General features: G+C 41.4%; 1 protein-coding gene across 2 annotated transcripts in view; it reads left to right on the top strand.

Annotated features, from left to right (window-relative positions):
* IGBP1 (immunoglobulin (CD79A) binding protein 1) overlaps positions 1-16,647 on the top strand; it is a 39,006-nt gene that overhangs the window by 1,211 nt on the left and 21,148 nt on the right. The window contains exons 3-5 of one of the 2 annotated variants that reach the window (XM_006754162.2): positions 9,738-9,933; positions 11,834-11,913; positions 12,889-13,001. In XM_006754162.2, coding sequence (XP_006754225.1) covers positions 9,738-9,933; positions 11,834-11,913; positions 12,889-13,001 — 389 coding nt within the window. The remainder of the gene's footprint in view (positions 1-9,737; positions 9,934-11,833; positions 11,914-12,888; positions 13,002-16,647) is intronic. The other variant, XM_015567685.1, reaches the window with a different exon arrangement.

Below are 16,647 nucleotides of genomic sequence, written 5' to 3'. Positions count from 1 at the left end.
CAATGATATATGTCACTCTTTTCATTTTTATTGAGCATAGGCCCTGGTGCTAGCAAACTCTACTGAGTTTTTCAAGAACCCTCTACCTTTGTTGAGATGATCATTCCTAACCATCAGACTCCTTATGGTTGCCAACAGCAGCAATGTAGTTTAGTGGAATGTCTCCCAATCTCTCCCACATCACAACATGGTAATATTTGTATAGTACTGTGGGGCAAATATCTCTGAAGGGCACAATATCTTGTAGTTGTAGTCCATTTACAATCCATTGATTGAGAATCTCTGTTCTAACAGTATTGGATCAGGTGTGTAACATCCCAAACTAATCTTAGTCCTGGCATACCTTCATGTAACCTTGAACAGGTTACTTGCTCTCAGTTTAGTTTTTTTAAAAATGTATTTAAAGAGTGCTCACAGTGTCTAGGAACTATGCTAGTCACTGGGGATACAAACTGAGTATGCCTGTTTCTGTGAGTATGAGTGGTGTCTGCCTTGGAGGAGCATACAGTCTGGTGAGGGGAAAAGGCATAGAAACAGTATCAATATAAAATGATGTGATAGAAAGATGTACAAGGTACTGTGAGAACAGGCTAGAGAGGCACCTATCCAAAGAGGGAGCAGGAAAGAGGAGAAGATTCCCTGGAAGAGGTAACTTATGATGAGTTGTTTAACCCCTTCCCCGGCAGAAACGTGTATACTCGTTTTCACAAAATGTTCTTTTTCAGTCGTCGACGAGTATACTAAGAAAATATGGTAAAAAAATATGGTTTATAGGAAGACGAGTTACAAACTGTTTTCATAACCAGCATCAAAAATACTATATAGAACTAAAATAAAAAAATTAGTCTGAAAAAGAAACGTTTTTAACAAAAAAATTGTTGGGGAAGGGGTTAAGGATGAATAGGAATATTACCTTGAAGATGAAAGGAGGGCATTAGGCAGCACAGATAGCATTGCTAAGATATAAGGGCATTAAAGAGCTGTGCTGGGGTGGAGATGTGTGGGTGGGAGTAACTATAAACAGTTAGGTGATGTTAGAGTGCAAAGAGGGTTGTGGACAGCGGGGAAAGAATGATGATCAAGAATGTTGTAGCTTTCAGACCTAGGGGAGCTTGGGGAGTGAGTAAGGTGAAGGAATAACCTCAATGATTAACATAACAACAATGAGGGAAATTTGTGGTCTTCACCTAGTGCCATTTATCATACCCTGAGGGGTCTAGACAAAGGGAAGTTACAAGTTAGTTACCCTGACATTCTACAGGTATGTTATCTTAATGCAAAAAGACAAGAGGCTCAGTAAAAAGTTGATCTTTGTCAGGGAAGATACTGGCCTAGGACATGACTACCCACTATAAGCTGCTTTTTAATTAAGAGGTTTCATTTCAGACCATCCTTTGTGGTTACTTTAGGTCTCTTAGTTTGCAAGACTGCCATGCAGGCCTTCCCTGAGTTAAGGTTAGTATGTGGCCCCTTTTCATCCACACAGTGTTGTGGAGAAAGAACAGTGCTCAGATCTGGTTGGAGGGATAGGGAAGGTTTCAGAAGGTAACAGCATTTGCGATAAGCCTTGAAGGATGGTTAAAAATAGAGATTACAGATTTTCCTGAATGTAAAAGTAATACCCATAATAGAAAGTTGGAAAAATAGAGAATATTTTTTGAATTAAAGTAATCCTTAATCTTAGCACTCAGATATGATCTTTGTTAACTTTCTGAATGTTTCCCTTTAGATATGATGTAGTTATTTTAGTTAATAAATTTGGAATAATACTGTATATATAGTTTTTCATCTTTTTTAACCTAACATTATATTGTGAGCATTTCCCTGTGTCTTTTGAAACCATGGTATTTAATGGCTACATAACATTTCAGCCCATAGATACACCATAAGTATTTAAACTAATCTTTTATTGTCAAATACTTAGACTATTTATGGTTTGGGCTTTTATTTTTGCTATTCTAAATAATGTTAATGCCGAAACCGGTTTGGCTTAGTGGATAGAGCGTCGGCCTGCGGACTGAGGGGTCCCAGGTTTGATTCCGGTCAAGGGCATGCGCCTGGGTTGCGGGCACGTCTCCAGCAGGGGGTGTGCAGGAGGCAGCTGACCGATGTTTCTGTCTCATAGATGTTTCTAACTCTCTCTCCCTTCCTCTCTGTAAAAAATCAATAAAAATATATTTTAAAATAAATAAATAAATAAATAAAGTTAAGAACAAACATCTGTTTTTATTATTTTCTTTTATATGTTTTTATTGATTTTAGAGAAAGAGGGAGAGGGAGTGATGAGAGAAAAACATTGATCAGCTGCTTCTTGCATGCCCCCTACTGGGAATTAAGCCCAGAATCAAATCAGCAACCTCTTGGTACATGGGTCAACACTCAAGCACTGAGCCATACTGGCCTGGCCAAACATATATATTTTTAAATTTTACTTTAATTTTTCCATCACCATTTATCTCCTCTATGCCCTCTTTCACCTCCACCCCCCACTCTATACCCCCTCACTTCCACACCCCCCTCTCCTGCCACCACCACACTGTTGTCCATGTCTGAGTTCTTTCTCTTTTTTTTTTTTTGCTTAAACAAACATCTTTAACTGCATATGTCACTGTTTCCTTAGGATAGATTTCTAGAAGGACAAGTGACTAGATCAAAGGTTTTATATACTTTTAAGAATTTTTTAAAAATATTTTTTATTGATTTCAGAGAGGGAGGGAGAGGGAGAGGGAGATGGATACATCAATGATGAGAGAGAATCATTGATCAAATGCCTCCTGCATGCCCCACACTGGGGATCAAGCCTGAAACTTGGGTATGTGCCCTGACCAGGAATTGAACCACGACCTCCTGGTTCATAGGTCATGCGGGGATATTTGAAGACTTGATGATAACAGTGTGTTGCTTTCCACAATAACAAATTGCAGAATGTGTCCCACTGCACTGATCTTGGATGGTAATACTTGGAAAATCCAGTAGGGTGAACAAAAGTATTTCATTGTTTTGATTTGCATTTCTTTGGCTAGAAAGCTTGATCTTTGAACGTTTTCTTTACATGCCTGATACATGAGATATCAGCATTTTCTTACTTTCAGACTCATACTTCCAACACCCTACATCAGTGATTTTCAACCTTTTTCATCTCATGGCATACGTAAAATAATTAGTAAAAGTCTGCGGCACATCAAAAAATATACTTTTTGCCGATCTGACAAAAAAAATAGGTCTAATTTTGATTTGTTCATATCAGGTGGCTATTGTTGTGTTGGCTGTTGTCTCATTTTTTTATTTGACAATCTAAGAGAAAAGAGGTCAGTGCTCCTGACTAAATCATCAGGTATTGCATGTTTTAAAAATTACTGTAGCCCATTGGTTGAAAATCTCTGCCTTACATGGATGTTTCACAGACATCTCAAACTTAACATGCCCTTAATTGAACCCTTGGCTTTTTAACCTGCAAATATCCCCCCACACCCAAGACTTCACCATCTTAATAGGTTTATCACCTTTTACCAGGTGTTTAAGCCAGAAACCTAGAAGTTAGCCTCATGTCTTTCCTTCTGAATCTCCACATCCATTCATTCTTCAAGGCCTGCCAATTCTAGCTACAAAATGTATCTTAGGTCCTTCTGCTTCTCTCCATCTCCATTATCTCATACCTTAATCTAGACCACCAGTATCTCACCTGAAATAGAGAAACTACTAACTGCAAGGCCCTGCATGATCTGGTGCCTGCCTCTCTCCAATTTCATTGTGTATCACACTCCCTTTGCTCAGTAGCCTTTTCGTTCTTTGAACAGACCCAGCTCCTTCCTTCTAAAGCAGTGGTTCTCAACCTTCCTAATGCTGCGACCCTTTAATACAGTTCCTCATGTTGTGGTGACCCCCAATTTCATTGTTACAAATTTAATATAATTAAAGCATAGTGATTAATCACAAAAACAATATGTAATTATATATGTGTTTCCGATGGTCTTAGGCGACCCCTGTGAAAGGGTCGTTAGACCCCCAAAGGGGTCGCAACCCACAGGTTGAGAACTGCAGTTCTAAAGAGTTGTCTTTGCATGGAATGCTCTTCATTCATCTGTCTCCCCTGCTAGAATGTATGCTCCAGAAGGTCAAGGAGCTATTTCTCTTTTGTTCACTGCAGTATGTTGACCACAGGTTCTGGCATATAGAAGGTGCTCAAGAAATATTTATTGTTAACAAGTAGGAGGAACAACACGAGCAAAAGCCCAAGGCAGTTTGAGGTATGTACATGGAATGGAGAGTAGTCTGATTTGGCAGAAGCTCAGAGGTCTGAATAATGAAATGATGTGTATAGAATATTGAAAGGGAAGAGAGAGGCAGAAAGAAAAGTTAACATGCTGTAGTAGTACTTCAACTTGGAAGAGGTAATAAAAATGAAGTTACAACTATCAGAGACATTACTTTTGCAATAGAAAAGTTATTGTTCAGATCCTTAGTTACCTTTTGTAGGTCTTCCTTCCCCCACCCCACAACTTTACATACTGAGGCCATGCTACATAAAACACCTCTCTCTCTCTCAAAACCTGTTTCTTCACATATTCTCTCCTACTCTAATTCCCATCTTTGAGGAGTAAGTGTAAGTCTGATTGACTGCACCTCCATTCTTTTGATAGAAACAGAAGAGTAGAAGCTAGGTAAGCAATAAATCTAATTTTAGGTTTACTGAATTTAGTTCCAAAAATGACAACTGGATAACCATCTCCATAGACAGATGGAAATGTGTAACTAAAACATGTGAGGCAATTTTGTTACTAGTGCTAAAAATTTAGGCGCTTTGGTGGATTTGTATAGTTTGCCAAGGAATAACATGTAGAGGGGGAAAAAAGCCAAGGATAAAACCTTGAGGACAAGTTAAGGGAGAAGGAAGAGAAATGAAAGAGCAACCAGAAGTAGGTAAGAGACTCAACAAGGTACAGATAGAATTACTTGTAGAAGCCTGGGCAAGAGAGAGCAAAAGTCACGTCCTCTTGAAGCTTCTCCCTACCTATCACTACCCTCCTCCCCCATATTGTAACACTTAATTTATGCTTCTTATAATAACTATATTATTCTCTAGACTTGAAATTCCTAAATGTCAGAAGCTGACTAATTGTATCTTTAGTATCCCAATTGTATCACTGTATTCTTGGTGCCCAGTAATTGGATTATAGTAGGTAGTTGAGTTGTCTTTGGGAAAGAGAGAGTGGTCTTTAGGAAGATGGAAGCAATGTGGTATAGCAGAAAAAGCCTGGGCTTTTTAGTCAGACAAACCTGGGGTGACCAATTTCTACCACTTAATTGGTGGGGCATCATCTAGCCCTTCCTAGATTCAATTTTTTATCAGCTAACAATATTTGTATTACATTGCTGCTTACAAAGCACTTTTATGTATGTTGTTCCATTTGATCCTGTTAACGACTGCACAAAGCAAATATTATCCCCACTAGAGGCCTAATGCACGAAGATTCATGCAGGAATGGGCCTTGCTTCCCCTGGCTGCTGGCACCGCCTTCGCTCCAGCCTGGAGCTGCCTTTTCGCCTTCACACGCTGCCCAGAGGCCCAGAGTGGCTGGGGGTGGCGGGGTGCGGAATGCCTGCATCATTGCCATGGCAACAACACAAATGTCCTGCCCCAACCCCAGCTGCTCGGTGGCTGTGTATGCAAATTAACCCGTCATCGTTGTTGGGTTAATTTGCATACTCACTCCTGATTGGTGGGCATCATGAAGGTATGGTCAATTTGCATCTTTCTCTTTTATTAGCACATTAGAGGCCCAATGCATGAAATTCGTTCCAGAATAGGCCCTCGCAACACCGGCTGTGTCCAGAAGTTCATCCAGATGATTGTTCCACTCTTCAGCCATTTGGTTGATTTGCATATTATGCTTTTATTATTATAGACTAGAGGCCGGGTGCACAAAAATTTGTGCACTCGGGGTGGTCCCTCAGCCTGGCCTATGCCCTCTTGCAGTCTGGGACTCCTCGGAGGATGTCCATCTGCTGGCTTAGGCCTGCTCCCTGGGGGATCGGCCCCAAACTGGCAGTCAGACATCCCTCTGCAGCCCGGCAGCCCTTGGGGGATGTCTACTTACCAGCAGGGAGCAGACCTAAGCTGCAGTTGGACATCCTTAGTGCTGCTAAGGAGGCGGGAGAGGTTCCCACCACCGCCAATGTGCTGGCAGCCATCAGCCTGGCTTGTGGCTGAGCAGAGCTCCCCCTGAGGGAGCACACTGACCCCCAGAGGGAAGCTTCTGCATTAAGCCAGCCTGGGTGAGGGGCTGATGGCCATTTTCAGGCTGGCCACACCCACGGGCTGGAAGCAGATATCTGGGATTTATTTATCTTCTATAATTGATACTTTGTAGCCTTGAGTGGAGCTCAGAGCCAGCCAGGGCGGGGCGGGAAGCGTGGCTTCCTCTTACACCAGGGGCAACCCAAGCCTCCTGCTTGCTCCAGCTCCGTGGCTGCCCGCCGCCATCTTGATTGAAGGTTAATTTGCATATAGTTGCTCTGATGGGCTGGTGGGCGTGGCTTAAGGAATTTGGCTCTGAGAATTGACATATCCAAGTTACATAGCTAGTAAGTGCAGGCTAGGATTTAAACTTAGGTTTTCAAATTCCCAGTTCTGGTACTATTTCCACTATAGCATAGAACAAAGAGATAGAATATGTTTTGGAAGTTGTGTCTAGGAAAGGGTAAAGGCATCAGCAGAGTGAAAAAATTGTTACTGCTACTGACAGGGCAATTGATAGACTGAGGCCTGGAAGAATGTGGGTGGGATTCGTAGCAAGAGTGGAATGGTAAAGAGATGGCCTTGGCTCCTAAAGATAGCATTAGCCCCTTATGGACAAGAGGAAAGGTGAAGCTACAGAGATTTTTTTTAAACTATGTTTATATTGATTTCAGAGAGGAAGGGGGAGGGATAGAGAGATAGAGCTAGAAACATCAATGATGAGAGAGAATCATTGATTGGCTGCCTCCGACACAGCCCCCACTGGGGATCGAGCCTGCAACCCAGGCATGTGTCCTGACCTGGAATCGAAACATGATCTCCTGGTTCATGGGGTCAATCCTCAACCACTGAGCCACGCCAGCTGGGCAACAGATTTTAAGGTAAAAGGGGAAGTTGAATTGAAGGCCACCTGGTGTGATAGTGGCATGGGATCCACAAAAGATGAACAAAAGGATAGTTGAGCAAAAGTGACCACTCAAAGTGGTCACAAATTTGTAATTCATTAGCTCTCTTCAGCAGCTTGGGAACTGGAAAAGGGAACAGTGAAAGTTGTCCAGAGGCCAAAGGGTAATAGGCATTGGGGTTCCTAGGGTGATAAGGGAGTGTTTTCATGTAATGGCTTACCATTATAAGAAAAGTACATATCTGTAGAATTCTGTATAAAATTTTAGGGTGTTCAAGGACAACTGCCCCCCCCCCCCCAAAAAAAAACCCTCTGGACCTCAGGTTAAGAACTGCAGATTTGGGTGAACACCTCCAGAGGAGCATCTGATTCTGGAGTGCTAGAGTGGGGTTTCAGACTTGGATATTTCAGGATACTTCTTTTGGAAGCCATGGAATTTTTTCTTGACTCCTCTGTTTCTCTCAAGCCCTAATGTTCAAAAATTAGCAAGTCCTGTTTTATATTTTAAATATATCCATATCTCACCGCCTCCCTATTGCAAATCACTGTCTTTCACCTGGATTTTGGCAATGGCCTCTTACTTGATTTCCCTGCTTCCACTCTTTGTTCCTGCTCCCATGGTCTAGAGCAGCTGTTCTCAACCTGTGGGTCGCGACCCCTTTGGGGGTCGAACGACCCTTTCACAGGGGTTGCCTAAGACCATCGGAAAACACATATAATTACATATTGTTTTTGTGATTAATCACTATGCTTTAATTATGTTAAATTTGTAACAATGAAATTGGGGGTCACCACAACATGGGGAACTGTATTAAAGAATTGCAGCATTAGGAAGGTTGAGAGCCACTGGTCTAGAGCAACGGTTGCCAACCGGTGGTCCGCGGACCACTGGTTGTGAGTTCCGAAAGGTTGGCGACCGCTAGTCTAGAGTCCACACACAGCAGGAGTGGTCCATATAAAAGAGTTTTCATGTCACCCTATTCCTGTCATGTATTCTATCCAAAAGCCTCCAGTGGCTTTTGCATCTCACTCAAAATATCATGGAATTTGATTTGTTGGGTCTTATTTCCTACAGGGTTCTACAAATTATGGCCCTGGCTGTATATCTGACCTCATTTTCTGTCATTCTTCACTTTATACTAGTGCACTGGCCTCCTTGCTGTTTCTCAAACATGTCAGGCCAGTCACTCTTCAACCCAGGACCTTCTGATTTACTTTTCCCCCTTAGAACAAATACTCAGAATGAACCCAAGTTTTGCCTCCCTGAAGCTGCCTTTTTGGGATATTGATTTTTAAGCTGTTTATTAAGAAACAAGACTTGGAACCTTTAACCCCCATGCCCTTTCCTGCCCAAGAGATTCAGACAGAGATCCTAGGATGCAGCTTTAACCCTATTTGAATTAAGTCTGGTAAATGAGAGGGCTTCTGGCAGGCACCTGTTAGCGAGATGTCCTCTGTGTCCCATTGTCTCTGAGTCACCTAGCAAGGACTTCCTTGCCATGCCATGCATGTTCTACTCTTCCTCAACTACCAGTAAATCGCCCATTCTCACTTCTGAAATCTAATACCCCATCCCCACTCCTTTCTTCTTTGTCCAAAAATGTTATATACCCAATGTTGCCTCACTGTCTTTGAAATTTACACACTTAATGTGAGTTCCCCATGCACATCTATTAAAACTTAATTTTCTCCTGTAAAAAAAAAAAAAAAAAAGAGTACCCTTCCAGATATTGACATGGCTTACTTACCAATTTCTTTGAAATCTTTGCTCAAATGTCACTTCTTCAGAGAGGTCTTTCCTGATCATCTTGTATATAATAGCACCACTGTCTTCACACCATCGGCCTATCCATTCTACCTTGGTGTTTGCTTCTTCATAGCACTTATCACCACCTGACTCCTCATCTGTTTCTTTTTGTCTTCTCCCACTAGAACGAAAGCTTCAGAAGAGTAAGGACTTGTATACACAGCTGTATCTCCAGCACTGAGAACAGTGCCTGTCATATAATAGGTACTCAGTAAATATTTGTTAAATGAATGATAGATGAGATACTAGAATGTATCCTGTTCCTCAGGTAGGCAAGGTGGTTATGAGACTTAATATATTAAGATGCATCAGAAGAGCTAGGAATATTTTGCTCAGCAGAAAAGAAAAGATCATTTTTTAGGGTGTTTCATAAGGAATTCCTACATCAGTGGCAGGTAAATGACCCCTAAGATTCTATGATTCTTTGAAGTTCTAATTCCCAAATGGACATTATGTGGCACTAAACACCCAACCTAGTAAAGGTTGATATAAAATGACTAAGGCACTCCATCTCTAAAGAGGATGAGGAGTTGCTCAAATCAGGTTATGTCTATACTTTTCTGGCTTCAGATGTATTTCTCAGCTGCTGCTGATCCCTTCCTTGCCTTGTAGTCTTGAGAGAACTGCCTTGGTGGCAAGTTCTGAAGTACAATCTATACTATTGCCAAAGTGGAAATTGGCGTGCTGACTTTCTGGTCACTTGTAAAGATAAAATCTTACTGTGGCCTTCTTTTGAAGGAATACCTCTTTATTTTTAAGTTCACGGGTAATGCTTTCCTGTGGAACAGATACAAGCAGAAGAAGGAGATGGAGCGTAGGTTGTCTGAAATGAAATCTGCTGTCGAAAGTGGTGAAGCAGATGATGAGCATGTTCGTGAGTATTACCTCCTTCACCTTCGAAGGTGGATTGGTATCTGCTTAGAAGAGATTGAGAGCATTGACCAGGAGATGGATATCCTGAGAAGAAAAGACTCTTCAAAAGAGGTAAGTCTGTTCACTGCTATATAATTCAAAAAACTGCTATCAGAGATTTGAATGTTCTATAGGACAATAATCAGATTTAAATGCTTTTGAGTCTTCATAAAATCATTGTTCTTATTAAGTTCAATGGAAGAAGGCTGAAGGTTCACTAGGGTAGCTTTCTCTCTGGTTTACAGTTGTGTTCCCCAGTGCCTACTAACCTGTATCACACTTTTAGTCATTTGTAATTTTGTGACATGCATCGGGGGAGGGAGATTTCCCTGAAGTAAAAGTTGGTTTTGGCTATGGGAAGTCATAACTGCTGAAGGAGGCATAGGGAGATAGGCTTTTAAAATCTGCTTGACTATAATAAATGGAAAGAGGAATAGGGAAGAAAAGTGGAACTGGAGAGAGAGAGATGAGTAGATGAATCCCAGTTTAACCATACATAGTGATGCACACTCACACCTTTAGATCCCCCAGTATGAGACACAGCAAAACGTTGGGCATACTGGTGAAGAACACCTGGTGCCCTACAGCTTTGGCTGTCTTTGAACATCATGACCCTGTTTTGGAGCAGCTGCTTCAAAAGATTAGGCTCTGCTGCTACTTACTTTTTGGTTCTGATATAAGAGGAATTGAGTTGAATTTATCAGCTGGTCACAGGCATTTATTTAAGTCCTCAGGGAAACCTCCTGAGGTTTTGATTTGTACTAATTAGCCCAGGAGCTTTTGCCTCAGGGTAACATCAACCTAGTTCCTCATGTTAAAGGATTAAAGAATGAACAATCTTGAGGCTCCTTGAGCATATCTAGAGTGGTTTTAAACAGTATTAGGCTGGACTCTTCTGTGTCCTCCCCTGACCCTTTCTTTGCTGCTGTTTTTTTCTTTTTCTTTTTCAAATTTATTGCTTTTTTAAAATATATTTTTATTGATTTCAGGAAGGGAAAGGAAATCATTGATCAGCTGCCTCCTGCACGCCCCCTACTGGGGACTGAGCCCACAACTCAGGCCTGTGCCCTTGACTGGAATCAAACCCAGGACCCTTGAGCCTGCAGGCCGACGCTTTATCCACTGAGCCAAACCAGGCAGGGCTATTTATTGATTTTTAACAAAGAGGAAGGGAGAAGGATAGAGAGTTAGAAACATCGATGAGAGAGAAACATTGATCAGCTGCCTCCTACTGGGGATGTGCCCACAACCAAGGTGCATGCCCTTGACCAAAATCAAACGTGGGACCCTTCAGTCCACAGTCCAACGCTCTATCCATCGAACCAACCCGGTTAGGGCTGTTTTTTCTTTTCTCATGCTCTCTCATTTGGTATTGAGATTGTCTCTGGGAGTGATGGAGCTTGAGCCAAGTGAACACCTTTTCATTGACCTGATTTTGATTCTTTGTGCGCCTGGATAGCCAGGGTTCCTTGAAACATTTCTATACACCTATATATGAAAACTGCTAACCCATTCTCCCCCTTGCATTTAGGGACATCCACTTCTAAAGTACCCTAAGGGGTTCTTGACAGTTAATAGCATAATTACAGGGTCATAATTGAACTTTAGCACTAAAGGCCAGGCTAAGGAAAGGGACTTAAAATTTATCTCAAGGGATTAAGATGGATCATGGAAGAAGCCTTTGGCATCTCCTTTGGAGGGGGGTAATTTTAAAGCCAAATAATTTTTTACTTGTGGTGAGATGATTTCTGAGTGAGCTTTCTCTTTCTCTCTCTTCAGCAAGGTACTTGGGTGTCCTCAAGAGAGCTAAGCAACCTCCATCATTAATATCTGCTGCTATGTCTCAGAGACAGATATGGAGGGAGTAACTGAATTTTGAATCCAGTGCTTTTCGAGCACCTGAAGACCTAAGAGGCTGCACAGTGGGATGGGCAAAGACAAATACACTTCTGATAGTTAATTTCCTTTTTAGGCATCAACTTCTCATTCATCTCGTCCGTCCAGGCCTCCAATGAAACCCTTTATTCTCACTCGGGATGCGGCCCAAGCCAAGTAGGTAGTACTAAAAAGTAGGGTGCCTTTGCAAGCCCCTTGCTTTTGTGGTTCATTTGCAGTGCATGGTGCCAAGCAGAATGGGCATTATTAAGAAGGCATGACTTTGCCTTGGAGGCTGTTCTTTCATCAAAGGGATATTATCTCTTCTAATAATTTCTGTCTTCGGCCTTCAGCAGACTTTTCCCTCACAAACCTAAGCTTAAAAAGATCTCAAAAAGAAACCAATAAAAATGATCTGTTAATTAATTAAAAACAAGGAAGGAATCAAATGGAGAATTGTACACTTTAAAATTTTTTCCCATTGCCTTCAGCTATAGTTCTCAAAACGACATGTTTGCTTATCTGAGTTCTTGAGGTGCTTTTCCGGCGGGAGTGGAGGGGGGGAGCAGGAGAGTCTCCTTCCTCTGCGTATCTTTTAGACTCACCAACTATAAGTACCCTTTTCACAGTATCATTGCTGCTCTGTGGGGCATTGGCCTCTGTAATTGCTTATTGGGAGATTATCCTGGGCTATTTATCATCTCATGAAAAATACTTTAATGCCCCTTCCTGGATGCCTCTTTTTACATATCCTCACAGGAGTTTTTGTTTGTTTGTTTGTTTTTGTTTTTTTTTAAATATATTTTATTGATTTTTTACAGAGGAAGGGAGAAAGATAGAGAGTTAGAAACATCGATGGGAGAGAAACATTGACAAGCTGCCTCCTGCACATCTCCTACTGGGGATGTGCCCGCAACCCAGGTACATGCCCTTGACCGGAATCGAACCTGGGACCTTTCAGTCCGCAGGCCGACGCTCTATCCACTGAGCCAAACCGGTTTCGGCTCCTCACAGGAGTTTGCACAACTCCTCAGAAGATGCCTGCTTAGGGGAGGGAGGATAAAACAGACGTAGGCTTTGCCACTAAAGAGAAGAGACTTTTTAATAGTGCTATTTATGTTTAGTGTTCTAAATACAATGTGGTTTTTGCAGAGTATTTGGAGCTGGTTATCCAAGTCTGGCAACCATGACAGTGAATGACTGGTATGATCAGCATCGGAAGTTGGGAGCTTTACCAGATCAGGGAGTAGCCAGGACAACATCAGGTATGAAGGGCTGGGAGGAAAGTAGTTACAGTATGGTTCCTTATTTCCCCAGCAATGAAATTCTGACCAAATATCACTGTCCTTTAGGAGCAGAAGTAATCTGGATAAAGATTCTGAGTAACATGAAAACTTAGTATTTTATTTCACTTACTAGTAAAATAAATAGCCGATGATTCTGGGAGGATTGGGGCAGTGGAGAAGTGTAGGTTTTGAACCTCTCCAAATATTATGGCATAAAAACAGACTGAGCAACTAGATAGTAAAACCAAAAATCCACGGATAGCAGCTCTGCTTCTGGTATTAGCAGAATAGGTTGTATTAGGTTAGCACCTCCTACAGTTAACAATTACAGACTGGAAAAGCTATAACTAAATAACTACCTAAAGGCACTGGAGAGTGACCAAAAGCAGACATAGACTGGAGGTCAGTCAACACTTAGAAGATAAGAATGGTACTTGGAACTTCTTGAGGGCAGGGATTTTGACTTACTGTATTCTTGGTGCCCAAATTGATAATTAGATCATATAAATACTTGAAGGTGTCTTTGGGAGGGAAAGGTGAAGGGTGGTCTTTAGAAAGATGAAAGTAATAATGGTTTTAGCAGAAAAAGCACAGACAGAGCTAGGGTAACCAGTTACTCCTGTTACTTGATAGGACATCATGTAGCCCCTCTGAGCCTCAGTTTCCTTATCTCATGTATTATCTCATTTGATCTTAATCCCATGAAGCAGACATTTTAACCACGTTTTAGTATGAGGAAATGTCTGAGAACTGACATATGCAAAGTCAACATAGCTAAAAAGTGGCGAGGCTAGGATTTTAATTCAGGCCTTAATATTCCAAGTTCTAGGGCTGTTTCAAATATAGCACAGAGAAAAGAAGAGTGGTCAATTTGAAGAGTGGTTTTTCTGTGTGTTTTTTTTATAGCTTTTCACCCATGGGCAGGCTGCAGATGCTGTGATGGGAGTAGGTAAAATTTGGATAGAAACTTACAGTCTTATTGGTTGTGCAATAAGAGAACTGAGTTTGGGTGACTATAGCAACTGAGAGGTGAGAAGAATATCCCAGAAAGAAGAGAACCACAGAGGAGGAGTCCTAATTCTTTACATAAATCTGCCCACATCTCTGGCTGACTCAAGTTCCACATGCATAGGATAGATTCCAAGCACTCTAGGGAGGGCTAAAATAACTGAATGGAAAATGCAGCTACTACCCAATGCAGAGGAAATAGAATTTGGAATTTGGTTTTAGATAAATCAACTGCCTGCTAAAATGAAAAATCAATACTCTAGTGGAATGAAACAATTCAGAATCTGTATAACATACCCATTTACGAAGTCTTGTATTCAATCATAAACTAAACATATGGGGGGAAAAACAGAAAAATGTGACTTATACTCAAGAGGAAAAGTAATTGATGGAAACCAATCCCAAGATGACTCAGATGTTGAAATTAGCAGACAGGGACTTTAGAGCAGCTTATTTCTGTGCTCAGGGCAGAGGGGAAAATATGCTTGTAAAGAATTAAAAGATAAGATGTCTCAGCAGAGAGGTAGAGACTATACACAAAAAAATCTGGAACAAAAAATAGGGTATCCGAACTTTAAAAATCATTGGATAAGCTTAAGAGATTGGCAATGACAGAAGAAAGTGTCAGTTAACTTGAAGATAAATCAACACAAATTAGCCTATCTGAAAAACAAAAACGATTGGAAAAAACATAGCCTCGCCAGGCTGGTGTTACTCAGTGGTTGCGCATTGACCTGTGAACCGTAAGGTCATAGCTCAATTCCTAGTCAGGGCACAAATGGCACATGCCTGAGTTGCAGGCTTGATGCCCAGTTGAGGGTGTGCAGGAGGCAGTTGATCAATGATTCTCTCTCATCATTGATAGTTCTCTCTCTCCCTCTCTCTCTGAAATCAATAAAATTATATATTTTTAAAAAACATAGCCTCAGTGACTTGTGGAACAATGTATAAAGGTCTATCATACATGCAATTGAAATACCATACCAATAGAGAGGAGAAAGAGAGAGAGAAGGGGCCAGAAAAAAAATTTGAAGAAATGATGGCTGAAATTTATCTCAAATCTGTGAAACACAAATATACAGATTCAGAAATTGCAGAAGTCCCAAGCATGTTAAATACAAATAAACCCACACATAGGCACATCATAGTCAAACTGCTAAAAACCATAGAAAAAGAGAAAGTCTTGAAAGCAGCCAGAAATAAAGTACACATTACAAATAGCAGCATAATGATAGGAATTGTTACTGGGTTTCCATTAGAAACAATGGAAGCCAGTGATAGTGGAGCAACATCTTTAAAGTGCTGGTGGAGGGGAACCTTTTCTTCCCAGAACTTTATATGCAGTGAAAATATCCATAAAAATGAAGGCATAATTAAGACATTTTCAGATAAATGATAGCCAAGGAATTCTTCATCAGGAAACTGGCTTCATGAGAAATGCCAGTTCTTAAGGCTGAAAGGAATAACACCAGATAGAAACTCGGATATTCAAGAATGAATGAAGAGTCCTGGCTGGTGTGGCTCAATTGGATGGGCGTCGTCCTGTGCACCAGGGGGTTGCCAGTTCGATTCCTGATCAAGGGCACATGCCCGTGCAGGAGGCGGCTGATCTATGTTGCACTCTCACACAATTCCTGGTAGGGGACTCTGTTTTTCCCTCTTTCTCCCTCCTCCTTCTCTCTCTAAAAAAATCAATAAACTATTCTTTAAAAAAAGAATGAGGAGCACAGACATGGTAATTAGGTGGGTAAATACCAAGGGCTATATCCTCTCACTTCCAACTTTTAAAAACTACATATGGCTTCTTTAAACAAAAAATGATATTGACAGCTATAGCAAAAAAGACAGGGAGTAAATGGAATTATTTTTTGTGAGATAGTTCTATTTTATGTGAAGTGGTGCAATTACCTATTGTTGTTAACAAATGACTCTAAAACTTAGCAACTTAAAATAATAAACATTTATTGTCACACATAGTTTCTGAGGGTGAGGACTCCAGGAGCAACTTAACTGGTTGGTTCTTGATTAAGCTATCCTAAGGTTGCTTCAGCTGGGGCTGCAGTCTTCTGAAAGCTTGACTGAGGCTAGAGGATCTGCTTCCAGCTCATTCGCTCATCCATGTGGCTGTTGGCAAGAAACCTTCCCATGTGGGTCTCTCCATAGGTTTGCTCACAGCTTAAGAGCTTCGTTTCCTCAATGAATGATTCAAGAGAGAACAACCAAGTTTCTTTTTTTAAAATACTTTTTTTTGTTTTGTTAATCCTCACCTGAGGATGTTTTTTCCATTGCTTTTCAGGGAAAGTGGGAGGGAGGGAGGGAGAGAAAGAGCGAGAGTGGGAGAGGGAAGGAGGGGAAAGAGAGAGAGGGAGAGAGAAACAGGAACATCAGTTGGCTGCCTCCTGCAGCCCCCTACTGAGGATCAAGCCCACAACCAGGGCATGTGCCCTGACCAGGAATCGAACTGGCAACATTGTGGTGCATGGTGTGGGAAACAGTTTATTGTCTTCACTATTTGATAAACATAGGGAGAGAACCCCCTGAAGGCTGGGTGCCTTTGAAGCCCTAGCAAAGGTTGGAGCTAGGGGCCACCTCTGTTTGTCCAGACAGTGGTAGGTGA

This window comes from Myotis davidii, unplaced genomic scaffold (assembly GCF_000327345.1).
Source record: "Myotis davidii unplaced genomic scaffold, ASM32734v1 scaffold1712, whole genome shotgun sequence".
Classification (NCBI taxonomy): domain Eukaryota; kingdom Metazoa; phylum Chordata; class Mammalia; order Chiroptera; family Vespertilionidae; genus Myotis; species Myotis davidii.
The sequence above is the reverse complement of the archived record's forward strand: the minus strand, read 5'-3'. Positions and strand labels throughout refer to the sequence as shown.